Genomic DNA, 26,521 nt, shown 5'->3' on the forward strand with positions numbered 1-26,521 from the left:
GCTGGACTCACAATATGTACGTAGAATTATTATCGTGATAACATTAAATATTCACATTAGCTTAGAGTAATATAGGTCGTTATCGGGTAAATTAAGAATGACTAAACACGTCAAGAACTAACGCGAACCTGAACTGTTAAGATTTGAGTCATTATCGAATCAACTTAATAATGACTTAACCTAATAAAGTTTAACTAAACCAACCTGTTTAGAAATTTATCAACCTGAACATGAAACCCACCTACTGAAACATAACCCATAACTCAACATGAACCACACAATATAACGTGGATTAACGCAATATGATATTACACAATAAAGTCAAAATTTTTAACCTAATATACACTATAAAAACTCAATTTACATAAACTGAAAACCAACCTATTAGTTTCAAGTTTAATACGTATCCGATTAGTGTCACAAATTGTTTGCATTCCTACATATAAGCTCATTCAATTTGTATGCTAGCTAGCCAATGGCACTCTCTCTGTTTTATTATAGTTAAATTGATTTCTATTTTGATATGTTTCTTTGTAGAAGATTCATTTTCTTATATACAGCAGTAATTAACTCTTATTCACTAATAAACTATAGAAATAGAAAAGGAAGAGGTTAGCATGATGTAGTCTAGCACACCCAAAATGACAGCTATAATCTACTCATTATATCGCACACATATTTTCTAAGTCAACAATTTTCTCTCTATATATACTCACCTTCTTCCCATACATTTCCTTCACTCTCCTTCTCTCTCTACCATTCACTACATTTCATCCTTCTCTTCCACTTTCATTTTCTAAAGCTCTCGAAGATAAAAATGGCAGGAGGCGGTTTCGGCCCCAGCGCCGGCGCCGGCGGCAAGCAATACCCAGGCAACCTAACGCCTTACGTCGTGGTCACGTGCATTATCGCCGCCATGGGCGGCCTCATCTTCGGCTACGACATCGGAATCTCTGGTAATTACAAATCGCGATGATAATATTGCAAATTATGAAAATGAAAATACAAATAGTAACAAATTGCGATGATGTGATTGGCTGTTGCAGGTGGAGTGACGTCGATGGATTCGTTTCTGGAGAAATTCTTCCCGTCGGTGTACAGGAAGCAGAAGGCCGACGATTCGACGAATCAGTACTGCAAATTCGACAGCCAGACGCTCACGATGTTCACCTCGTCGCTGTATCTGGCGGCGCTGTGCTCGTCGCTGGTGGCGTCGACGGTCACCAGGAAGCTAGGGCGGAAGCTGTCGATGCTCTGCGGAGGCGTGCTCTTCTGCGTCGGCGCGCTCATCAACGGCTTCGCTAAGGCTGTTTGGATGCTCATCGTCGGCCGGATTTTCCTCGGATTCGGCATCGGATTCGCCAATCAGGTTTCTCATCTCTTTCAATTGCATTTGTTTTATTTGGATCGAAATTCAATGAATTCCGATTGTGTTTAGAATAATTCCAACATGCTATTTTTTTCTCCGATTTTTTTGTCGCTGTTATCCCCTGCTTTGTGGATTTAGATATTTTATGGCATTTTGAAAAAAAAAGGAAATAAAATATTGCAAGTTGTGAGTCAATGGTATGTTGTTGTAGTTCAGATCTGATCTATAAAGTAACAATAAGCTCAGTGAAGTGTTTCACAAAACGACAGAGAATCATTTACAGAAAATCTGCTTTTTCATATCATAAAATCTGCTTTTCAGTGACGTTTTTATAAACTAAGCCGGAGATATTAACTTGCTCTGTTTAGTGTGGAAAATCTGTGAATTAAATTAAACAAATTCTTTGTTTTGTTTGATTGCAGTCTGTGCCACTATACCTCTCTGAAATGGCCCCTTACAAATACAGAGGAGCTCTCAACATTGGCTTCCAACTCTCAATCACAATAGGCATCCTAGCAGCCAATGTGCTGAACTACGGGTTCGCCAAGATCAAGGGCGGGTGGGGCTGGCGGCTGAGCTTGGGCGGTGCGATGGTGCCGGCCCTCATCATCACCGTGGGCTCCCTAATCCTCCCGGAGACGCCCAACTCCATGATCGAGCGTGGCCAGAGCGAGGAGGCCCGGTCCAAGCTCCAGAGGATCCGAGGCATAGACAACGTGGACGAGGAGTTCAACGACTTGGTGGAGGCCAGCCAAGCCTCGAGCAAGGTCGAGCACCCGTGGAGGAACATCCTGCAGAGGAAGTACCGGCCACATTTGACGATGGCCATCGCCATCCCCTTCTTCCAGCAGCTCACCGGCATCAATGTCATCATGTTCTACGCCCCGGTCTTGTTTAAAACTATCGGGTTTGGTAGTGATGCAGCCCTCATGTCGGCTGTGATCACCGGTGGTGTCAACGTTATAGCTACCGTCGTCTCAATTTACTATGTTGATAAGTTAGGGAGGAGGTTCCTTTTCATCGAGGGTGGTATCCAAATGCTTGTTTGTCAGGTCTGTGTAGCGATCTTCATCGCGATCAAGTTTGGCGTGGACGGGCAGCCAGGGGAGCTGCCTAAGTGGTACGCGATCGTGGTTGTGCTCTTCATATGCATCTATGTGGCCGGGTTCGCGTGGTCATGGGGGCCGTTGGGGTGGCTCGTGCCTAGTGAGATCTTTCCATTGGAGATCCGGTCGGCCGCCCAGAGCCTCAACGTGTCGGTGAACATGGTGTTCACTTTCGCGGTGGCGCAGATCTTCATGACCATGCTCTGCCACTTGAAGTTCGGGCTGTTTTTGTTCTTCGGGTTCTTCGTGATGGTGATGACGGTGTTCATCTACTTCTTCCTCCCGGAGACAAAGAACATTCCGATTGAGGAGATGGTGGTTGTGTGGAAGCAGCATTGGTTCTGGTCCAGGTTTATGAGTGATGTGGAATATGGTAATGGAAGTGTTGAGTTGAAGAAGGGAGGAGGCGATACCTATCATAAAGTATGATGAATGTGGTCTAGGTTAAATTTAGTTTGGTTTTAATCAAGATGAAAATATTGAAATTATTATCACTCTTTATGCTATTTAGAGCTTGTTTTTCAGTAGATGATGTCTTGTTCATGTGATTGCAATGTAATGTAGTAATTCTTGAATTAAATTGGTGTTCATTATTCCTTTGATTTGATGTTGGAGTTGAATTCCTTTGATTCGACGATGGATGAGTAATATTCAAATGATGATTGAAATTAATACTAGTATGAAAAGTATTTTTTGATTAATTCAGTTGGAATTAAAATTGGAGATCGTAGTATATACAGATCGGATTAATTGAAATTGTTCGTCTATACTTCGTTATTCACATGTGGTGTGGATGATATTTGATATAAAGAAGTCAAGATATCATTCAATAAAACTAATGTAACCAAATAGTGTGAAAAAAAAATATTAAAACTCGATTATAGTTTAATTGCTATTGCAATTAGTTATCTGACGTCGAATGTAGTTGTTTGGCATACTTATTATCTTAATTTTAATTTTATTTTTGGCCGTTTTTGAATTTTTTTTTTATTTAAAGAAAGCATGCTAAACCTGAGTTGAAAATAAACTAACAACAATATAAAATTGTAGGCATGATGTGATAATTAATAAGAAGTCAAAATTTCCCTCGCGATGCACATGCGCACTGCGGCTCAGTCAAACTCTGAGACTAATTTTCAAATCCTTCTAACTATATCCTTGCAGCCAAAAGACACCTCGAATTTCTTGGATGTAGAAATTCACCAATTACCAAAGAATTTGGAGTGTATTTTTTGTGATTGAGCCTTAAGTTAAGTGTTCTCAAAAAAATCTTTTTATACAAATCTTGCCATTCACATTTTTCAACTTTTTACAATTGCAAGATTTTTTATAGAGAAAACAAAATCTAGAAATGAGGTATATAACGTCAATAACTAAATACCGGTCAGTGGGCATCTTACCTAATTCTAGAATCGTAATTAAAATGTGATTTTTGTCATTATTTCTTTTATAAAGTAAACATTTTTTTGATAAATATAAGAGTGGATAATGGCAAAAGTCGATAATAAAGAAATAAAAGTAACTTTAGATTTTTCTTGTTGGCATCAATAAATATGTAAACCTTAGTATTCACTCCTTTAGCAAGGCAGGAATCCAATTCCCATGTAAACCATTGTCAATGTCACCTCTCACATTATGGCAAAAAATAAAGAGACCAACACCCTTTTTGATGACAAAGAAACATTATCCATATCTTTTAGTATTCTTGAAGGAAAATCGAAAAAAATGAATAATGTATCATCAATTAAATCACGGTCTTCAAAATGAAGCAAAGAGGTGATCATTAATTCTAGATTAACATAGATCACATCTTTGTTTTTCATTTTGCTAAGGAAGAAACTGAAAAGAGACGAATCATTTTGGTCACGGAAAATTTGGAAAGTGCAACTACTAGTCACATGATTCGTGACAGAATTTGAGAGAACTTAGGCTTTTAGAATTGGATAAGTATTAGCGAATATATACTAGTTCTTTCTTCTTTTATTAATTTAATTTGCATAAAGTTTGTCTTTTGAGGCAAAAGATAGAGCTTTATCCAACATTTATTTTCTCTTTAGAGAGTTTTGGATGAAACTAAGAAGATCTTACAAGCTGAAAGTGAGTGAATTACTCCTAGAATATTAGAAAAATTAAATATCTATCGTATTTATTTAACAACTTGTTATAAAGTTTTACTATTAAAAATAGTATCACTCTCTTTTATAAAGTTATCATAAACGATAATTGATTATATATAGGAGTAAATGTTAAACATATGACTAAAATATGAATTTGGTCTAAAACATTCGCTTTTTGTAAAAGAAGTCCATAACAAAATGAAAATGTTGCCAAAGTTGTCCTATTTTTTACGGTTCCGTAAAAAAACTAACGGTTAACAATTAACACTAATTGCACAGTGGCATGACCGTTATTTTTTGACGAAACCGTAAAAAAAGGACCACTCCGACGATGATTTCATTTGTTATGGACCTGTTTTTTAAAAAGTGAATGTTTTGAACCAAATTCGTATTTTGAACTTATATTTAAGACTAAAATGGTCTTAATACTCTATATATAGGGGCGTGTAATAGTGCAAACACTGCTTTATATGATAATGACGATCGAATCCAATCTACTGGATCTAGGAGACTGATGGCTGGGACTGCATATTGTTTTTCAATGTGATTTTGTAAATTAATTCTAGTGAAGGGTGAAATAGGTAACAGAAATGTATTCACGATCATAAATTCCAAAGAATCAACTTTCACCCTTACTTATTTTACCACTAAGAGTTGTTCAAAGAGTTCTAAGAATCTAGATCATAAATATAGTTTCATTTGTATTTCAAAGAGCTGTTCTCGATTTCTTGGCATTGTGTAATACGTAACTCTATAGTTCAGATCAAATCTTGTATATCATTTTATAATAAAATAAAACTAAAATTTTACAATGATTATTACATAAAATTGGAAACGTGAATTAGTCAAATATTATATTAATGGGTGGTATATAATCTTTCCATTGCTTGAGAAACCTCTTATACTCCCTCCGTCCCACTCAAGATGGCCACATTCTTGAGTTACACGGGATTTTAGGAGGTGTTGTTAGGTGGAATAAAGTAGAGAGGAAAAAGGTAGTTGAATATTTTAACGAGGAGAGAGAAGATTATATCCAAAATTGGAAAGTGGTCATCTTAATTGGGAAAAAAGAAAAGGTGGACATCTTGAATGGGACGGCGGGAGTACATAATTTTTAAACTCCAATCGATGCATTGAATTGAATGTTTTAAAGAAAATGGTTGTGGATGGCCAATGGCAATCGCTTCTTTCGTTTGAAGAAGAAATGTAGCATATCTACATGCAGTGGCGGAGCCAGAAATTTTACGGTGGGGGGCCCAAACGACCATTGAAATTTGTGTTCAGTGCTAATGAGACACGGAAACAGCTCGAACATATGCAATATAAAAAGCCACACGTGAAAAATAGATGATGAATTTGTTAGAATATACTATAACACCAATTTTACTAATAATAATATATTTACATATTTATTAGATTAGAGAATCATTATTCCAAATTTTTTATAATAAAAGAAATAACTAATATTGATTTTATTAATAGTATCATGTAATATTTAAAATATTTATAGAGTCAAAGAATCAGTTTGTACTCTTAAATTATAAAGACTATTTTTTTTCGATTACAATATAAAAGGATTCATATAAAATTACAAGCGAAAAATAATTAATAATAGTTTCTAATGTAAGAAAATCTAATATATAAATAAATATGAGAACACAAAAAAAATTACTAAATCAATAAGAAGAAAAAAAAAGTAAATGAACAACAAGCATAGAATATATAGTAATTAGGAAAATGGCTTACTAATATATAAAGCTAAATAATTCAAAAAGATTAAGAGCAAATTATTAAATATGAGAACTGCTCTGGGAGAGTTTCGAACCTTGGATCTCGCTAACAAATGACCGACACTGAGACCAACTGCGCTAAATTGTTTACATCTTAAACATTGCATGCTAAATTGTTTACATCTTAAACATTGCATACACATGAATATATAGTAATTAGAAAAATGGCTGAGGGGCCCAAGGGCAGCCCTGGCCCACCGTGGCTCCGCCCCTGTCTACATGTGATTTTTGACATTAAGCCAATAATCACTAGTACAACATGTCACTGATACAACTGACAACTCATATCGACACAAGAAAAAAGTCCAAAACTCATCAAACGTAATTTAAACAAATCTATCAAAACCATAGTGCAGAAGAAACTCCGGTCATATGGAGGCTATGAGGTCTTCCACTTGTTGACGAGCCAAGTATCTCTCTCTTCGTTCTTTCTGCAAAATGTCGAGGGTAAACACCAAAATGAAATGATAGAAAACAGCTTGAGACAAATATTTGAAGGTTGGACGGTTTACCCATTCATCGATGACAACTCCTTCTCCTATAAACTTTGGCCCCGTGTCTTCTGAAGGCTTCTTGCGAGCCTCGAGCTCAGCCTCAGCTTCAGCCAACTGGCGCTTTAATTTGTCTAGCGCCTTCAAAGATTAAACTCAAATGGATAAGCTGTGAGCATTTCTATAAGACATAATTAGCCCTAAAATCATCGCTTACAGGGCTAGGACGCTCTGCATCTAGAAAAACAACCTTAAGTATCTGCTCTACGGCCACTTCATCCTTTTGCTCATCAAACTGATTCAAGAGAATGGAAGAGATGAGAAAGTGTAGAAACAGATACGAACTCATTTTATCTAGCACGAATTAGTCAGGAGTCAATAAATTATGTGAACTCTATAACTAGCATCTACGATGAGGCTTGGTTTGCTGTGAATTAAATCAATGCTTCAAAACAAATAGCACTAGAAATACAATCAGGATGGGACATGCCAGTTCATGTAAGTAGTCAATTGGGCCTTTCACTTTTAGGCTCATGATTTTGAACTTCGCTGTGCTTTTCTGATCCATCGGCTTCTCATTGTTCTCTGGAGGCTCGACAAACTTGAATACTGAGATGACCAAGAAGGATAAAAGGCAAAATTTCAAACCAAAAGCAAAAATTAGGAACACGGAATTCATATAGGGATTGAGGCAATCTGTTACCAGTTGCTATGATACTCTCGCCAGGAGCAAGAACGGCGCCAGGTGGACGCATGAAACAGCTCTTTGGTGCAGTCGTTTGGAACTAAGCAACATCAATCATATACATTTAGTCACTTACTAATAAAAAGTTGGTTTGTGCAGCTTAACAACTACTGACAAGCGAGAATAAAAAAGAAAAATGCAACTGGGTATACCTTAAAAGCTACATGAGACTTGCTTGTATTTTTTATTCTGATAGCACTTCGAACTTGCTTACCTGGTTCGTCTGGAGAAAATCAAAATTAATCGTTAACCAATGCATATATGACAACCTTGAGTTCAACCAATTCAATTAGTTTTTGCTCATGAAAACACGGAAAGATCAACTACCACGAAGTTACAAATTTGAAGCGGCATTCAGTCAAAGGAACTTCCGTCCGTGCTTCACCCGTGCTTATGCAGGTGATTAGGGTCACAGAGGAAGTCATCTCTCAAATGAATCCCGACAACTAATGACATGAAAACACACACAGAATAATGTATTGACCGAAAAGAAAGTAACGAATGAGTTGTATAGTGCACCAACACTATGCAGTTATCACTAAAGATCAATCTCCTCTCAAAGCACAAAGCAATCATATTTTGAGTTGTACATAACTGATTTGCCTCTGCATCTAATCTAAAAATTCTCCAATTAAAGTTTACAGAACAAAACAAATGTTTCAATTATCAATAACATTCACTATCTATACTCAATTCAAGCAGAAATTAATTCCATACCTTACCTCACAGATCAAGTTCAATCAAACTAGGAAAGAAAAAGTGACATCATACCAAAACCATTACCATCAATCAAGTATAATGTAACGAGTAAACACAACCATCAATTATCCAAACATAAAAACTCCAAAATCAGAGGAAATTAGCGAGAGCAGGGCGTACATACAAGGAAAATAAAGTTTATTAGAGGGATCGAGCTTCAAACGACGTCGTGCTGGGAGAAGCGATCTGGCAACTGAAGAGACCGAGGAGGTGGGTGGCGCAGCTGCTCCTTCGACCGGGAACTGACCGCTACCGTTACCGTGACCGTAATTGTGCGGATAATGTGCGAAATTTGCGGGCGACGACGTCGTGTGATGCGAATTCCGGAAAGGGAGCTTGAACAGTCCCCAGACTTTTCCATCGGAGGAAGAGGACCTCTCCTCCACAAGCGCCATGGCTAATTCCGCCGCCCCGGGAGCTCCCAACGACGTCGTTTGGTGGATGACTTAGAAATTAAACGGTAGTCATGTCCAGGCGGTAAAGATCTCCTCGTCCACTTTTCCTACTCCATTCCTCATCCACCTTTCACAATATAATAAAATAATCAATCATCACTTATTAAAATTATTTATAATTATAATATTATTTTATTATATTGTGAGAGATGAATGAGGAGCGCAAAGATCCTTACCGTATGTCCAGAGTAGACTAAAAAATCATTTATCTTTGAAATTATGCAATTTTTTTGACAGATTTTAATTTAAATTATACAATAAAAATGTTGTTTTTGACCCCATTTCAATGTTGAATAATGTATCTAATACGATAAAATATGCTTACTGGAGAATGAGTCCGCGTGAGAAACTGCCATCAATTTTAAAGTTTGTGATTTTTAAATGAATTTAAAAAAAAAGTTGTTAAAAATAATAGTAGTACTACTAAAAGTCCAGGGTTTATACTCTCTTTGTCTCTTACTAAATCAAACATATTTTTTCGGCATGTGATTTAATTAATTAAGTGGATAAAAATAAAATAATGCAATCTCAGCTTAAAACGCGAGAGAATCAAAGTTGACAATTATAGAAAGACGGATGGAGTGGTTTGATAACACCGTAAACTTTAACCCTTCAAATTATAACTTTTTCAAATTTCAAACAATCATATCGACTTATTCGAGATTCTGAATATTTCATCCGTCCGTAAAATGTTGTCCATATTTCTATTTTAGTTCATCTGTAAAAAGTTGTCCATTTTACTTTTTTTTTCTATTTTTGGTAAATGGTCTCTAGTTTCCCCTAACTATTTACACTCACATTCTATCATATATAAATATAGGACCCTCATTCCACTAACTTTTTCAACACACTTTTCTTCACATTTCTTAAACTCGTGTCGAGTTAAAATTAGACAATATTTCATGGACAGAAGGAGTAGCATCTAAAAAACATCCTAATTGTCATTCTTCTTCTTCTTCTTCTTCTTAAGTACTTCATCCATTCCTAAAAATTATTTTATCCATCCTAAAAATTTCTCACTTTTCAGTTTTACTATTTTTAGTCATCGACTCCAGATTCCACTAACTCATTTCCATTCACGTCTCATTATAAAACTAATGTATAAAAATAGAACCCACAATGCACTAACTTTTTCAATACACTTTCTATTACATTCTTAAAAAACCTGTGTCGGTTCAAATGATGATAAATAATTGGGAATGAATGGAGTTATATAATATTTCTTCCATTTCTTGTTCATTGAGACATTTCTTTTTTACACGAAGATTAAGAATATTATGTTAAGTATATGATGAATAAAGTAGAAGAAATAAAAAGATAATAAAAAATAAAAAGAATGATTACTTCTTATTAAAATTTAAATAACTCAATTAGAGCATATTCGGTGGCGCCCTTTCCACTAGGACTTCCTACAACAACTTCCTGCCACGTTATCACTAGGACTTCCCATTCCACTGCTACATCACTAGGACTCCCACTGGGACTTCTCGCAATAAAATTAAATTCACAATTATTCAATTTACAGAATTAAAATTTATAGTTTTTTTTTAAAAAAAATAAAAATAAAAAAAATAAATTTTACGTCGGACGCGACGTCCACCCTCTTCACTACGGCGGACGTCCGTCCGCCCGTCGGTCGGATATCCGAGCCCATCCGACGGGCACACGGGACGAGCGTGTCCTACCATTTTCTTCACTACAGCGGACGTCCGATCGGACATCCGCGACATCCTACCACGACGTCCGCCATTGGAGATGCTATTATGTTGGAATATTTAAATAGAAAGACTCAATTCACGTGGAAAAGGAGGAGTAATTCAAAATATAATCAAAATAGCAATCCGACTTAGCAATACCTTAGAAGGCACGAAACAAGCCAATCGGACCGAACCGGACTTACATCAAACCCGGTTCGCCGCTTAGGTTTTACTGAAACTTGAACGAATGCATCAACTTTCATCTTCAAACAATCTGCAAAGAATTTCTGATTCAATCTTCGCTGTTAAACAAAATAATCGTTTCAGTTCTTTGTATGTTGTTGCTGGAATTCTCAGATGTGAGATCAGCAGCTAATTGTTAGAATTTGAGGAGAAATTTTTGAATCGCAAAAACTGTGTGATCCATATGGTTGAACGTTTACCGGTCGCTAGAAAATGCTCTTCGGAGGCGCACTGCATCACCGGCGCACTTTAGTTCCCATCCTTTTATCTCGCAGCCAGTTTTCGCCATGTCGAGGTCTGTACAACGCGCTCTCTGCATCTATTTTCCTCACAGATTTTTATTAAGTTGATTTCAAATACTGTAATAGCTCAACCTGTTTTACGGATTTGTTGTGTGTTGAGATGTTTTTGTCGAGTCTTCAGTAGAATTGATCGAACAGGATTCAATTGCGTGTTTGATTGTAGTGTTTTTGTTTACTTTTTTAGTCCTCCTTTGCTTTGGGGGAGGAATTATGTTGTCAGGTATAATGAAGCGATCTGATTGTTTTGCTGTGAGCTTCTATTGTGGAAATCAAGTCTGTGTTATCTCCCGAAAGTTTGGAGTTTTCCTAGAACAAGATTTTTTTTCTTATTGTTGATTAAATGTTTGCTTAGACATAATAGTTGGACTGCAGATTGTTGACAGTTGGAAACATTAGGAGTGCATTGCGATCTTTGCGGACAAAACGAGCTAGTAACTCTTCGGAAGAGGTCCAATATGGATCAATTGTTCGAGTAGGGATTTGTAGTCCTCAGTATAGATTGTTCTCGACGTATTTGTTGCCTAAACCAGAGCATGCCCCAAATGCAGCATATAAAAGAGGAAAAGCTTTCTGCAATAGTTGTATCAGGAATTACAGATCCGGTGCTTTTAGTGCTCAGGTTGCTTGGAAGAGGTTGGCTCAGGCATCAGCACTTGATGGGAGGAAAACTCATCGCACCATTAGCCGGATTGCTCAGGCAGTCAGCTTGGGTTTGACCCGTTCTTGCATTCTTGTTCCTGGTATATTTACTATGATATGTGGATCTCAGATGGCATATGCTTATGCTGTTCCAGAAACAGACGTTTTTCTACCGAGGAACAGTATAAACATGCATGCTGAGGACAGCCATCTTTTCCTGACCAGACTGATAATTTCTTTTTTCGAGAGCCTTATTTTGTTGCTGAGGGCTATACATCTTAGTTTTCTGTTTGCACCAAGCATTGTCATGGCTCCATTTGCAGATAGTTTTGGACCCGAGTTTAGGAAATTATGGCTTCAGGTTGTTCATCGAACTCTTGAAAGAGCAGGGCCAGCATTCATAAAATGGGGGCAGTGGGCAGCCACACGGCCTGATCTATTCCCTAGAGATTTGTGTAATGAACTGTCGAAACTTCACACCAAAGCTCCTGAACATAGCTTTGCATACACTAAGAAGGCTGTTGAGAATGCTTTTGGTCGTAAAATATCTGAAATTTTTGATGACTTTGAAGAAGAACCTGTGGCCTCTGGAAGTATTGCACAAGTGCATCGAGCTTCGTTGCGGTCTCGATACCGTGGTCGCCAGGTCAAACCAATGCTAGTTGCAGTTAAGGTGAGACATCCGGGTGTTGGGGAGTCGATAAAGACGGATTTTGAGATAATAAATGCAGTAGCAAGAATGTCAAGGTTCATTCCTGCTCTAAATTGGCTAAGGCTCGATGAAAGTGTCCAGCAGTTTGCAGTTTTCATGATGTCTCAAGTTGATCTAGCGCGAGAAGCCGCTCAATTAAACCGCTTCGTATACAATTTTCGCCAATGGAAGGATGTATCTTTCCCAAAGCCTGTGTATCCTTTAGTCCATCCGGCTGTGTTAGTGGAAACCTTTGAGCATGGAGAAAGTGTTTCTCACTATGTGAATGAGCTTGAGGGGAAGAATGATAGAACAAGTAGTGCTCTTGCCCACATTGGAACCCATGCACTTCTGAAGATGCTCCTGGTATTTTATTTCCTCATTTCTTTGATCTGGTTATCTATTTTCTTTTTTTTTATAATTAGGTCATATGGATTACATTGTATCTCTCTTCTTTCTTTTTTTCTGCATGTAGATATTGGTAAAAGGATACGATTCATATGGCTTGTAGACATTACTTTAACTTTTAGGAGCTGTTTCTTAGTTTTCTGTTTCTAGTATTGAACTTCTATGTGACATATTGATGATTTGATCTGTGTAAATGTTGTTTGAAGTTGTAGTTGATTTCCATCAGCTATTAATACAAGAGTATGCCATTGTTGTGCACAATTGGTCTTATAAGAGTTCAGTATTAGATCACTTATTTGCGTTTCCTTTTAGGAAAGTAGTAAAAGAAAGAAATCCATCCTACAGAACTTGAGAGTTTATAACTTACAATTTGTAACTACACGAAGGTGATGGAATTTTCCATCTTGCAGTGGTTAGTAATCATAATTTCACTCTGATATTCTGAAGCTTCCTTCCTTCTCTCATGTTTTATTGGGCTATTTAACTGTTTTTCTCAGAGAAGGTGACATTATTCTTTTAGCTTTTTTGCTAATTGCAATGCATACTTCATTTCTCTGAGAATTTATTTTTCCTTACCAGGTGGACAACTTTGTTCATGCCGATATGCATCCTGGAAACATCCTTGTTCGTGTAGCTCAGAAAAATCCAACTCGCAAAAAGATCTTCAAAACTAAGCCGCATGTTATATTCCTCGATGTAGGGATGACTGCTGAACTTTCCAAAAATGATCGTGTAAATTTATTGGAGTTCTTTAAGGCTGTTGCTCGTAGAGATGGGCAAACTGCAGCAGAGTGCGCACTGAGATTGTCGAAGAAACAGAACTGTCCAAAACCTGAGGCCTTCATTAAGGTGTATAACTGTTGTCATGCATTAATTGATTAATTCAAGTGGATTTGCATCCAAGAATTCTGACCGCATGCGAGTTCATTAATATTTCTTCGAGTTATGTTCATAATTTATATGATGCCTGCATTACTGACTCGTGTTTCTGGAAAATACTTAGCACCTGCCCACAAAACGCTTATTTGTGGTGTAACTCTGCTACCATTCTCATATACGTTTTGTCCTTTTTATGCAATCATTGTTTCTAGAAGAGTTAATTGGAGAACTTGGGAGGTTGAGGTACATTATTGCATTCCGTGACATTCATCTCACTCTTGACTATTTGCTAACAGGAAGTAAGAGAATCATTTGATTTCTGGGGTACGCCAGAAGGAGATTTGATCCATCCAACTGATTGCATGCAGCAATTGCTTGAGAAAGTTCAGCGTCACAAAGTAAACGTTGATGGGAACGTTTGCACTGTGATGGTGACAGTTCTGGTTCTTGAGGTAATTATATCTGATTTTTCAGTTATTCAAGAACACGTAGCCTACCATAACTATGTAAAAATCCTCCTACTCCATTGTGTTTGTCAACATGCTAGAACATAATGATCGTATAAAACTGCTCTTGCCATAAGAATACATTCAATTTGTATTGTCTCATATTACTACTGTAGGTAGAGGTTGGGAATTAGTTAACCATATTTTCTATTGCCATTTGCTGTGAAAATTGGATAAAGTATGAAATATGTTTGGCCTGTAGGGGTGGCAACGGAAGCTCGACCCAGATTATGACGTGATGCATACACTGCAGAAGCTGCTTCTGAAATCCGACTGGGCAGCATCACTTTCCTATACAATCGGAGGGCTGATGGCCCCATGATGTTGGTCTACAAACAATTTTTTGATAACGTAGGAACACTATTACGACGAAATTGTATATCACTTGACAGAATCATACGCATTAGTTGGCTCATAATCCTTGATATCTCACAATTTTGCAGGGATTTGATGCTATATTTGTTTATTTTGCTGTGGAAAACAGCAATATGACGACGTTGAGTTGATAATAATAAACACCTGCGATTATGCTTTAAGCCTTCTTTGTTCAGTTCAACTGATCGTCGACTGGATTTTGTTCGATCAAATTTTAGATTCGATTGTTGCTTGTAAATTACTCTCTCCGTCTCCTAATACTGGTTTTCTTTTGTTATTTTAATCCAGTCTCTCAAAGTTATTTCACTTACCATTTTCGAAATCCTTTTCACCATTTATTACACTCCTGATAAGGTGTTAAACTTAAATGCAGATGCTTAATTTTGGCATTTCTTGATTGTTTGTGATTAACGGTCATGATTGATCTTAGAGCACCAACAATGGTGGCCGATCGCTACAGCCGAGAGATCGGCCTTCATGGGCTCCCATTGTGGAGAGGGAGCCCATCTCCACCCCAATTTGCCTTCGCCCCAGTGCCGAACAATAGCCTCAGCTGATACCTCATCGGCTCCGCATCGGCCCTGCGATGGGCCTCCATTGCGGAGGCTCGGGCCGATGTCGGAACCGATTTTCACATTTTTTTAAGCATCACTACATACAACATAGACAAAGGAATCTGCCACCATTGAAAATATAATATTAAATAAGTTAAACATTGAAATAAAAATGAAAAAAGGGCAAAAATACCTCACCTTGAATCAAATCGGACAAATCCAAATTGCTCTCACTCAAATTACATGAACTATGTTACTTAGCAACGTCTCCATTTATAATTAGGGGACTCTCGACAAATCCAACCACATCAGCTAAAAATTTAAAACTAAATATTAACAGAATAGAAGTAAATTACAAATAATTAAATTAATACTTAAATAATAGAAACAAATTACGTCATCAAAGAATATGATTTTTCAGATATAACAAAAATGGGCTGGAAATAAAATGAAAATTTGGCCCAATCTATACATATATTAATACAGGCCTGGCAAATTTCTTTGTTACATAAAAATGGCCCAAAACTAATAAATGTAAGCCTAATGAATAGGCAATTAAGAGCATCTCTAATGGCGGACGTCCTCCCGCGACGTCTCCAAATAAAATGAAAATTTGGCCCAATCTATACATATATTAATACAGGCCTGGCAAATTTCTTTGTTACATAAAAATGGCCCAAAACTAATAAATGTAAGCATAATGAATAAGCAATTAAGAGCATCTCCAATGGCGGACGTCTTACCGCGACGTCGCCGATGTTCAACCGGACGTCCGCCGTAATGAGGAAAAAAGTAGGACACGCCCGTCCCATCTGCCCGTCGGATGGGCTCGGACATCCGCCCGACGTCCGACCGGACGTCCGATTAAATTTGATTTTTTTTATATAAAAAAACTCTATAAATACGGCTCGTTGAACTTCATTTCATTCACACCACTTGTGTTGACAAGTTTCTCTTCTAAACTATATTTTCAAGTATATCTAGAATGGCTAGTAGTCGTGCGGGTGGTAGTGGCGGGGGCGCTAGTGATATTGATAGTGATAGTGATAGTGAATTGGATCTCGCTGTGGAAGGGGCGATTGATCGATTGCTACGGCAGAGGCAGCAGCGGCGGTACCTCGGCCGATCCACCGCCGACGTCATGTACCCCGAGACCACATTGCTGCACATCTTCGGTTGTATCAGGACTACTTCGCTCGGATGCACTTTTTATTAGCACTAAAAATACCTGCAAGTATACAGGGTAGATCTAGTATAGCTAAAGGTCAGTACCGGGATATCGAACACGGGGAATATAATTGCAACTGGCTATTATGTACTAAGCATCAAATACTATCTAGAGAAACAAGATAAGTTTTGAGTTTTTGAAAGTAAAACAATTAAAAGCAATCAAACAACTAAATGCAATTAAATCACAAAGATAAAATATGAGAGATAAGAGAATTCCATGGATGTGCGTTCACAGTTATGGTTATACAAATCCAACTATAATACCCTAGCACAGTTATTACTTTGATAGAACGAGTCACCTAGCTTTTGCTCATGCGATGCAAACGTTGATTACAAAATTAGGGTTGTCAATCCTAACACGTAACTCCATAAAGCTCCTAAAACCCTTGAAAAGTCCGCACTCTCAATTAACAGTGTCGTTTTAAGGGAAGCTAACTGTAGTGTCTACTAAGTGAATCTAACTCGCTAGAACTCTGTCACAGTTATGAAGCAAGTTATATTAAATCATACACGATTGTGTCACTCAATCATGCAGCATCAAAACTACTTAGGGAAGAAACAAAGTAAAAACAAAACGGATATTAGATAGAAAAAGGAATTTGTATAACCAAAGTCGTTACTAACACATCCAAAGAATCCTATGAATTTAGTTAGACATAATTGAATAAGCTAAAAACATAGATTGAAGTGAAAACAATTGGAACATAAAACTAAAGCAAATAAGACTCGTAGGTTGAATCCTTGTCGTTCTTGATGTTCTTGCTTATTTCTCCAACCCCTTGCACAATGAAGAACTCTCAAATTTATGATATGGAAGTAATTGGCAAAAATATGATGAAGAATTGGGGTTGGAGGAGGAGCTATGAAAGCTCCCCTTTTGGGGGCTAAGGAAGGGTTGAATTATATGAATGAGGTTATGAGGTATATATAGGCTTTAGAAGGATTTAAATTTGATAATAAGTGTCCTCCAAGCATTAGGAAATATGTAATTTTCGTTCCCCATAGTAGAAGGAAAAGATTTGGCTTCACAAGGTAAGATCTTCTTTCCTTCTTCAAATTCCCGCATAGACTGCAGCTAGCAGCTTTGCGCGACTTTGGTAGAACGGTCATAACTCTCTCCACAGAACTCCGATTGAGTTGATTCTTGAACCATATTGAATATCTTTTCAAGAAAAAGAGAATGGTGTGTAGAAAGCTCCGATCAGACTTCAGGATCGCCGGAAAATTGAGTTTGAAGTCAGCTATTGCGCGCCGCATTTTTGTGGCGGGCCGCCGCACCTTGGCCGGCGGTCGCCGCGTGCAGTCCAGTAGCTTCTGACTCCTTGTGGCGGTCGCCGGGCATGTCTTTGTCTCCGCTAAGCGCCGGCGGTCGCCGGAGAAGCTCCAGATTTCCTACTTCGCGTTTTTACTCCCTTTTTAGGCTCAAATATGCACATTTCTCACAAAACATGTCAAAACACCAAATTATATAAAATATGCAAATAATGGACATGTAATGCAACTTTTGAAGGGGTTGGCAGCGGAAGCGCATTCATAAATCAATTACATAATAATCAGATCTATTTAGCGGATTATTTAGACAAATTCTATTCGCATAATCATCTCACGTATCATGCTCATAACTCAAATAATCACATGCTTTAAATTAAATGAAATCTAAAACATGCTGTTCTAGGGTTTAGCCATTATACCTTGATGATTCTCCAAAGAATCGAAGATAGCTAGCGCCTTCTCCTCGTGAAGATCTTTAGTACAAAACCACGGATCTTCTGACTGGTTCCCGGACTGTGAACTGATATCAGGGTGGGCTGATCTCACCAGCGCACTAGGACTTAAATAGAGAAGACAGAAATCCTTTCCCCGGTAGGAGAAGAATTCGACCACTACAAGAAGCAGTAGGGGCCGAAAATTTTAGATAAAATTAAGTATATTTTCTGTCTCCTTTATTCTCCTATTTATAATAAGTCACATATTGGGCCCAGACAGGGATCTATGGAAGGCTTTGGATATGGGCTCCTCCAATTAGCTTTTTACTAATTAAATTAAACCCAATTTAATATAAGCTTAAAATTGGACTTAATTAATTAATATCTTATTTATTCCAAGAGAGGACTCAGCAAGAAAATCTTATTTATTATTCATAGAGTAATTAAACTCCAACTAGCGAGGTTCCGAATAATAAAACCTTATTTCAAGCTTCTCTTGAGGATGTTATCAAACGAGACTCACCTCGCGCACGATTCAACATAACAGCAATCCTAGCACCGCTAGATACTAATCACCACTACCCAATATACCAGGCTTATTGGGTTACGAAAAACCCGCACCATTTGCTAAGTCAAAGTAGTGCATAATCAATACCGTATGCTCAATGCTAACGTACATTGATTTAGAAATAATTTACGAGACCTCGTCTTTCAGTAGATAGCATAAAGACTGTCTCGCTGTTAGATCCATTCAGTGCTATACCACACCAACGTCATCTTATTTCAGTAAGGCTTAGAAATAATCGGACTGACGTTGCAACCTTTCACGATAGGTAGTCTAAGCCTATCTAGGTTGTGAAATTCTTCTTTTTCTTTGTTTAGAACTGACCGTGTTACCTTAAAGTGGATGACGCCCACAACCGGTCTACTAAAACAAAGACTTAGACTTTGTTAAATTACTTATACATTTAAATATGCAATTAACATCCATTAAATGTAAAATATAACAACATTATGACAAAAATAATCTGTTTATTCATTTGGAAAATAAAATAAGAGTTTTAACAGTATTCAATCACTCGAAAGGTGATTTCTAGTATACAAACTCTAACAATCTCCCACTTATACTCAAAACAGCTTTCGAGTATACAAAAAATTGTGCACTACGTCTAATTCTCCCACTTATACTGAAAGCGAGTTGAGGTCTCGAGCGAGTCGAACTCCCATTCCTTCTACATGGCGTTCGAACGGTTTGACCGCCAATGCCTTAGTGAAGGGATCTGCCAGGTTGTTCTCTGACGCAATCTTGACCACTTGTATGTCTCCTCTCTGCACTATATCTCTGATGATATGATACTTCCTCTCAATGTGTTTGCTCGCTTTGTGAGCTCTTGGTTCCTTCGAATTAGCCACAGCACCAGAATTGTCACAATAAATGGTGATGCTCTTGGGCAGATTCGTAACCACACCTAAGTCCATAAGAAAGTTCTTGAGCCATACAGCCTCCTTTGCAGCCTCCGAAGCAGCCACATATTCGGCTTCCATGGTAGAGTCTGCAATGCATTTCTGCTTTACACTCTTCCAAATCACGGCTCCACCTCCTAAGGTAAACACATAGCCAGAAGTAGATTTCCTCGAGTCCTGATCAGCTTGAATGTCTGAATCAGTATATCCCAAAGGGCATAGCTCGCCTGCTTTGTAAACTAGAACATAGCCCTTAGTCCGTTTAAGGTACTTGAGTATGTTCTTTACTGCAGTCCAATGTCCTTGGCCAGGATTTGATTGATATCTTGCTACCATGCCTACAGCAAAGCAAATATCGGTACAAAGCATAGCATACATGAGACTACCAACAGCCGAGGCGTATGGTATCCTTCTCATCTCTGCTATCTCAGATGCTGTCTTAGGACACATCTCTTGAGATAAATGGATGCCATGTCTAAAAGGTAAGAAACCTTTCTTGGCATCTTGCATGCTAAAGCGACTAAGTACAGTGTCGATGTAGGGTTCTTGGGATAAGCACAACATTCTTTTCTCACGATCCCTAAGGACTATGATACCTAGAATGTGTCCCGCGTCTCCCATATCCTTCATCTCGAACTGGTTCGACAACCAAGTTCGTACTGATGACAACATCTTTTTATTGTTTCCAATTAGAAGAATGTCATCTACATATAAAACTAAGAACACCACATTCCCTTTTTCTACCTTCTTGTACACGCAGCTCTCGTTAGGGCATTTCTCGAATCCAAACTTATTAACAGTTTGATCGAAACACTGATTCCATGATCTAGATGCTTGCTTGAGGCCATAAATGGCTTTCTTAAGCTTCCAAACCATGTGCTCTTTGCCCTTGACGGCATAACCCTCGGGTTGTTCCATGTAGATGGTCTCCTCAAGACTGCCGTTCAAGAACGCAGTCTTAACGTCCATCTGCCATACATCCCAATCCATGTAAGCTGCAATAGACAATAGTATTCGGATCGATTTGAGCATGGCCACTGGGGAGAAGGTCTCGTCGTAATCGACACCTTCCTTTTGGGTATATCCCTTAGCCACTAGTCTTGCCTTGAAGACTTTAACTCGTCCATCGGGTCCACGTTACGTTTGTATATCCATTTGCTCTCAATGGCAGTACAGCCTTCGGGTAGGACGGACAAATCATAGACGTCTTTGTCTATCATAGATTGTAGTTCCGAATCCATTGCTTTCACCCATTCGCAATGATCGATATCCGCCTGCGCCTCTGCAAAATTCCAGGGATCTGGTACACTACTGTCCGAGGAGTGATCCATAGATTCTCCCAAACCAATGTACCTTTCGGGCTCATGAGAGACCCTCCCACTGCGGCGCGGCACTACAATGTTAGGTGTAGAAGTTGAAGGTTCGGGAATTGGTTGTACTAATGGTACTTGTTCTTGGTTAATGGAACTTGTGACTGAAGTGAGCTCATCAAGAGCTACCTCACTGCTGGGTTTATGATTCATAACAAAGTCTTCCTCTAAGAATGTCGCGTGAGTACTCACAATGACTTTCTTGTCTCGGAGACTATAGAATTCATAAGCTTTCGAACCTTTGGGGTACCCTATAAACAAACATACCTCTGTCCTTGAGCCCAGCTTAGTTGGATCCTTTTCCAAAACATGAGCTGGACACCCCCATATCTTGAGATGTTCTAGATTGGGCTTACGCCCAGTCCACAACTCATATGGAGTAGCAGGAACAGATTTTGACGGTAAATTGTCTAAGATATGACTTGCGGAAAGCAAGGCATGTCCCCAAAACGAAATAGGCAGTCGTGCATAACTCATCATCGATCGGACCATATTTAACAAGGTCCTATTCCTTCTTTCAGCTACGCCATTCTGCTGAGGTGTGCCTGGCGCAGTCGTTTGGGATTCAATTCCCTCTACTGATAAGTAGTCCAAAAACTCGGCACTGAGGTATTCGCCTCCACGATCAGATCGCAGGCTCTTGATACGTCTTCCATGATGCGTCTCAGCATAAGCCTTAAACTCCTTGAACTTGTCAAAAGCTTCAGACTTAAAGCGCATCAAATAAACATATCCAACTTTCGAGTAATCATCAATAAAAGTGATGAAATAGCGAAAGCCGCCTCTTGCCTCGGTTGACATTGGTCCACATACATCAGTATGAACGAGTTCTAGTGCTTCCTTGGCCCTATTTCCTTTCACTCTAAAAGGTCTCTTGGTCATCTTGCCTTCCAAACAGGATTCGCATGTGGAAAATGATTCAGTATCTAGCCCTTTAAGAAGGTCTTGATCCACAAGTGTTTGAATCCTCCTTTGGTTGGCATGACCAAGTCTAAGGCGCCATAAGTACGTTTCGTTCATTGAACTTGAAGGTTCTTTTCTTTTCTTTGAAATTTTCGATGCATTATTGAGTTCTAATTTGCGATCATTATATTGTGTAGATACGATTGTGTACAGATTGTTTTCCATGATACCACGACAGATATAAGAACCATCTTTCTTAATAACACAACTGTCATTAAAAGAAATCGAATATCCATCAAAAACCAATTTAGAAACTGAAATTAAATTTCTTCTAAAAGAAGGTATCAACAAAACATTCTTCATAATCAAAAATCTATCACTACTAAAACGCAAATAAACGTCTCCCACTGCAACGGCCGCCACTTTAGTAGCGTCGCCCAGCTGAACTTCGATCTCTCCATCATATAGCCGTCTTGTCACCTGCATTAAGTCAGGATCAAAACAAATATGATCAGTAGCTCCAGTGTCAATGACCCAAGTATGAGAAGAAGTCGAAGCCAAACATGACTCAACAACTAAAGCTTGGTGCATACCTGTAGCCTTGCTCCTTTTAGGGCAATCTGGCTTCCAATGCCCCTTCTCTCCACACTTGAAACACTTTCCGGTTTGCTTCTTTCCCGACCTCCTCTTTTTCTTTCCCTTAGCATCTTTAGGTGCGACCTGGTTCGTCACTTTCTTCTTTCCTGCGCCAGGCCTAGGGCCAGAGGAACGATGTGACGAGCTAACCATCGCAGCCTTAGCTTGGTTCATGAGATCTTCTGCCGACTGAAGTTCAGTCAACAACTCTGCCAAGGTGTAATTCCTTTTGTTCATCTCAAAGTTGAGCTTGAACTGCTGGAAGCTAGGGGGCAAACTCTGAAGGATAATAGTAACTTGGGACTCGGCATCAATGACGCCTCCCAAAACCTCAATTTGATTGAGGTGGCTCATCATCTCGAGGACATGGTCCCTCACAGACGAGCCTTCCTTCATAGACTTGCACATGATACTCCGAAAGGCTTGAGACTTAGCCGTTCGATTCTGAGTACCAAAAAGATTCGTGAGATTTTCCATAATCTCGGTGGCAGTTGCCATGGCGGCATGCTAATGTCTAAGCACTGTTGACATGGAGGCCAACATATAACACTTAGCCATCTCATTCGCCTTGTGCCACCGTCTATGGGCATCTCGCGCAGCCTGCGCGGCATTAGCCGCCGGCACTGGAGGCCGAGGAGTAGTGAGCACAAATTTGTACTCATCAGCCGTGAGAACGATGTCCAAATTTTGCTTCCATTCTATGTAATTTTGGCCCTCGAGTTTGTTTTCTTTAAGAATTGCAGAAAGAGGATTGAGTGACATTTTGACGATTTAGGTTGCACTACAAAACAAAATATTTACTATTTGTCATAAACTTATGTGAAGAAATTGAGCAGATTAAACCATAAAACTTTTCAAATTCTCACAACTGTAAAATTAAAATTTTGTACCCTCAAGCAGAGGTCAATACGCATTAAAATTTTTAACATTTTTACTGGTCACAACACCGACGAATAGTCCAGAGACCGCAGCACGGCATGGCCGCCAAATGTTGCCTAAGCACGACCATCAGATTTAGCATTACAGAACCTTGTTTCTACAACACACTCCCATAACAATGCTCATGCGTTGATAACAAGGCCAAGCTATCTCGTAAATTCTGTTTGAACTTCTGAAACTTGCAATTTCTTAGGATTATTGTCCCCACAGCATGGGTGGCGATAATATTAGAAACCACTTTCTAGTCCATACTATTTACAAATGAGAAGTCCACCTATACGAACTCGCTATTTCTTAGGATTATTGTCCCCACAGCATGGGTGGCGATAATATTAGAAATTAGCTTCATAAGTTGTGGACCAATCGATGGAGACCATATACAAACATAGTTCGTAATTATCGCTTAGATATTTAAGTTATGGTTTTTCATTAATTATCCTTAGCCTTAGTGCAGATTAAAGGCTTAATTAAATTCTGTTGGTATTTAATTGACTGGATAATTAAATCTTTTATAATCTTTTAAACATCTTATTAAAGGATAATATATTAATTACTAAAGATTAATCCATATTCATGTCTTCTATAAGATTTATCTAAAATAATTAATTATTTATATCTTTTACGGACATGAATAAATAATCTTAAATTAATTCCTCATTAAGATTGGGAAGAGAATATATTTTATTATTTAATGAAATCCTACATATCTATCCTAATTAGGATTCTAGATATATAATATAACTTAGGAAACTATTTAATTATTCTTATCTACATCATCTAGGATATAAAATATTCATAGATATAGAAAATAATCAAAATATTCCTAAAATCTAGGGAAATCTTCCCAAATTATTTTATTTCAATTAAATAATAATATTTTAATGATATCTATTAATTTAGGAATTAAATAATCATTAAAAATAAGATTTCATCGATATCTCGTCGCACGAGGTTCGCACGTACGACGAACAACGAAATCACACCGGGGTGGATCCGCCGGGACGGCGACTTCGCCGCCCAGCCACCGCCGGCAGTCCGCGCTAGACGCGGCTGCTCCCGCTTCTCCCACTGCGGCGCGAAAGCGCCGCTTTCTCCTTCCGTCGACGTCGCCCAGCGCGCGGCGATTGCCGCGCCACTCCGGCGAGCTCCCAGCTCCGGCAACGAGTTCTCGGAATCCAGCAACCACCGCCTAAGGCGGCGCCATACCGGATTTCGCATCGCACGGGCTGGACGCGACTAGGGTTAGGGTCTAGGCTAGGGTTAGGGTTAGGGTTAGGTAGAACCGCCGCTGCTCTCGGACGAGCAGCGGCTTCCGCCGTCGACCAGCTCAGTCGATCGCTGTCCTTTCCGGGGAGAAGGCGTCGCGGTCTTGCCGGCGATGCAAACGAGCCCACTCTCGCATACGCATCGCCGCGTGATCGCGCCTAGCTCCCACTGGATCAGCCGCCGGTGCTCGGAGACCGCTGGAACTGGTGGTCATGCCGGCGGCACACACGAGTCCTCTCTCGTCTGTGTGTCGCCGCCCGATCACCCTCCAATCTCCCACTCGCTCGACAACCCTAGTTTGGATTGCTTGTCGCGCGATTCGTCTCGGCGCAAGCGCCGACGAATCGCACGTCTCTTGCGTTCCAAAATTTGAGTTCTTTGTTTCGATAGTTCTTGGGTTCATCATGCATAAAAAAAATACAACTAAAAACAAGAACATGCTTCGAAAACAAAAATACATGCATACATGAATTTGGCGAAATTTAAATCCAAATAATCAGAGCCAAAGACTGGCTCTGATACCAATTGAAGGGGTTGGCAGCGGAAGCGCATTCATAAATCAATTACATAATAATCAGATCTATTTAGCGGATTATTTAGACAAATTCTATTCGCGTAATCATCTCACGTATCATGCTCATAACTCAAATAATCACATGCTTTAAATTAAATGAAATCTAAAACATGCTGTTCTAGGGTTTAGCCATTATACCTTGATGATTCTCCAAAGAATCGAAGATAGCTAGCGCCTTCTCCTCATGAAGACCTTTAGTACAAAACCACGGATCTTCTGACTGGTTCCCGGACTGTGAACTGATATCAGGGTGGGCTGATCTCACCAGCGCACTAGGACTTAAATAGAGAAGACAGAAATCCTTTCCCCGGTAGGAGAAGAATTCGACCACTACAAGAAGCAGTAGGGGCCGAAAATTTTAGATAAAATTAAGTATATTTTCTGTCTCCTTTATTCTCCTATTTATAATAAGTCACATATTGGGCCCAGACAGGGATCTATGGAAGGCTTTGGATATGGGCTCCTCCAATTAACTTTTTACTAATTAAATTAAACCCAATTTAATATAAGCTTAAAATTGGAATATTACGAGCAGCCACTACAGAAGTAATACTGCACTCCCCATCCAAATCCGAAATTACAAGTACTTCGGGTTTCCAATACTTTATATTTATTTCCCGCACTTAAGATAGAAACATCCATTAATTAATTATTGTCTGCTATGGACTTAATTAGTTAATATCTTATTTATTCCAAGAGAGGACTCAGCAAGAAAATCTTATTTATTATTCATAGAGTAATTAAACTCCAACTAGCTAGGTTCCGAATAATAAAACCTTATTTCAAGCTTCTCTTGAGGATGTTATCAAACGAGACTCACCTCGCGCACGATTCAACATAATAGCAATCCTAGCACCGCTAGATACTAATCACCACTACCCAATATACCAGGCTTATTGGGTTACGAAAAACCCGCACCATTTGGTAAGTCAAAGTAGTGCATAATCAATACCGTATGCTCAATGCTAACGTACATTGATTTAGAAATAATTTACGAGACCTCGTCTTTCAGTAGATAGCATAAAGACTGTCTCGCTGTTAAATCCATTCAGTGCTATACCACACCAACGTCATCTTATTTCATTAAGGCTTAGAAATAATTGGACTGACGTTGCAACCTTTCACGATAGGTAGTCTAAGCCTATCTAGGTTATGAAATTCTTCTTTTTCTTTGTTTAGAACTGACCGTGTTACCTTAAAGTGGACGACGCCCACAACCGGTCTACTAAAACAAAGACTTAGACTTTGTTAAATTACTTATACATTTAAATATGCAATTAACATCCATTAAATGTAAAATATAACAA

General features: G+C 38.7%; 3 protein-coding genes across 6 annotated transcripts; 2 read left to right on the top strand and 1 right to left on the bottom strand.

Moving 5' to 3' along the window:
* The first annotated feature begins 706 nt into the window (after positions 1 to 706).
* Positions 707 to 3,077, top strand: LOC125211818 (sugar carrier protein C-like). The gene is made up of 3 exons (XM_048111754.2): positions 707 to 956; positions 1,047 to 1,369; positions 1,792 to 3,077. The coding sequence occupies exons 1-3, from the start codon at positions 818 to 820 to the stop codon at positions 2,902 to 2,904; spliced, it is 1,575 nt and encodes a 524-aa protein (XP_047967711.1). The 5' UTR covers positions 707 to 817; the 3' UTR covers positions 2,905 to 3,077.
* A 3,278-nt stretch (positions 3,078 to 6,355) lies between these two features.
* Positions 6,356 to 8,909, bottom strand: LOC125211819 (vesicle-associated protein 4-2-like). Of its 3 annotated transcripts, none has more exons than XM_048111756.2 (7): positions 8,502 to 8,909; positions 7,771 to 7,841; positions 7,577 to 7,658; positions 7,364 to 7,482; positions 7,124 to 7,168; positions 6,895 to 7,014; positions 6,356 to 6,813 (listed from the first exon to the last, which is right to left on the bottom strand). In XM_048111756.2, the coding sequence occupies exons 1-7, from the start codon at positions 8,770 to 8,772 to the stop codon at positions 6,751 to 6,753; spliced, it is 771 nt and encodes a 256-aa protein (XP_047967713.1). In that variant the 5' UTR covers positions 8,773 to 8,909; the 3' UTR covers positions 6,356 to 6,750. The 3 variants fall into 3 exon arrangements, with proteins under 3 accessions (XP_047967713.1, XP_047967712.1, XP_088923352.1); XM_048111755.2 differs by having other exon boundaries at positions 7,091 to 7,168; positions 8,502 to 8,908; XM_089067226.1 differs by having other exon boundaries at positions 6,356 to 7,014; positions 7,091 to 7,168.
* A 1,821-nt stretch (positions 8,910 to 10,730) lies between these two features.
* Positions 10,731 to 14,733, top strand: LOC125216842 (uncharacterized). Of its 2 annotated transcripts, XM_089069488.1 has the most exons (6): positions 10,731 to 11,067; positions 11,447 to 12,770; positions 13,392 to 13,661; positions 13,988 to 14,143; positions 14,400 to 14,548; positions 14,641 to 14,733. In XM_089069488.1, the coding sequence occupies exons 1-5, from the start codon at positions 11,060 to 11,062 to the stop codon at positions 14,517 to 14,519; spliced, it is 1,878 nt and encodes a 625-aa protein (XP_088925614.1). In that variant the 5' UTR covers positions 10,731 to 11,059; the 3' UTR covers positions 14,520 to 14,548; positions 14,641 to 14,733. The 2 variants fall into 2 exon arrangements, with proteins under 2 accessions (XP_088925614.1, XP_047974575.2); XM_048118618.2 differs by having other exon boundaries at positions 10,733 to 11,067; positions 14,400 to 14,733.
* The last annotated feature ends 11,788 nt before the right edge of the window (positions 14,734 to 26,521 follow it).

The sequence above is a fragment of the Salvia hispanica genome, chromosome 3 (genome assembly GCF_029641045.1).
Source record: "Salvia hispanica isolate PSC_SH4W2 chromosome 3, Shi_PSC_v1, whole genome shotgun sequence".
NCBI lineage: Eukaryota > Viridiplantae > Streptophyta > Magnoliopsida > Lamiales > Lamiaceae > Salvia > Salvia hispanica.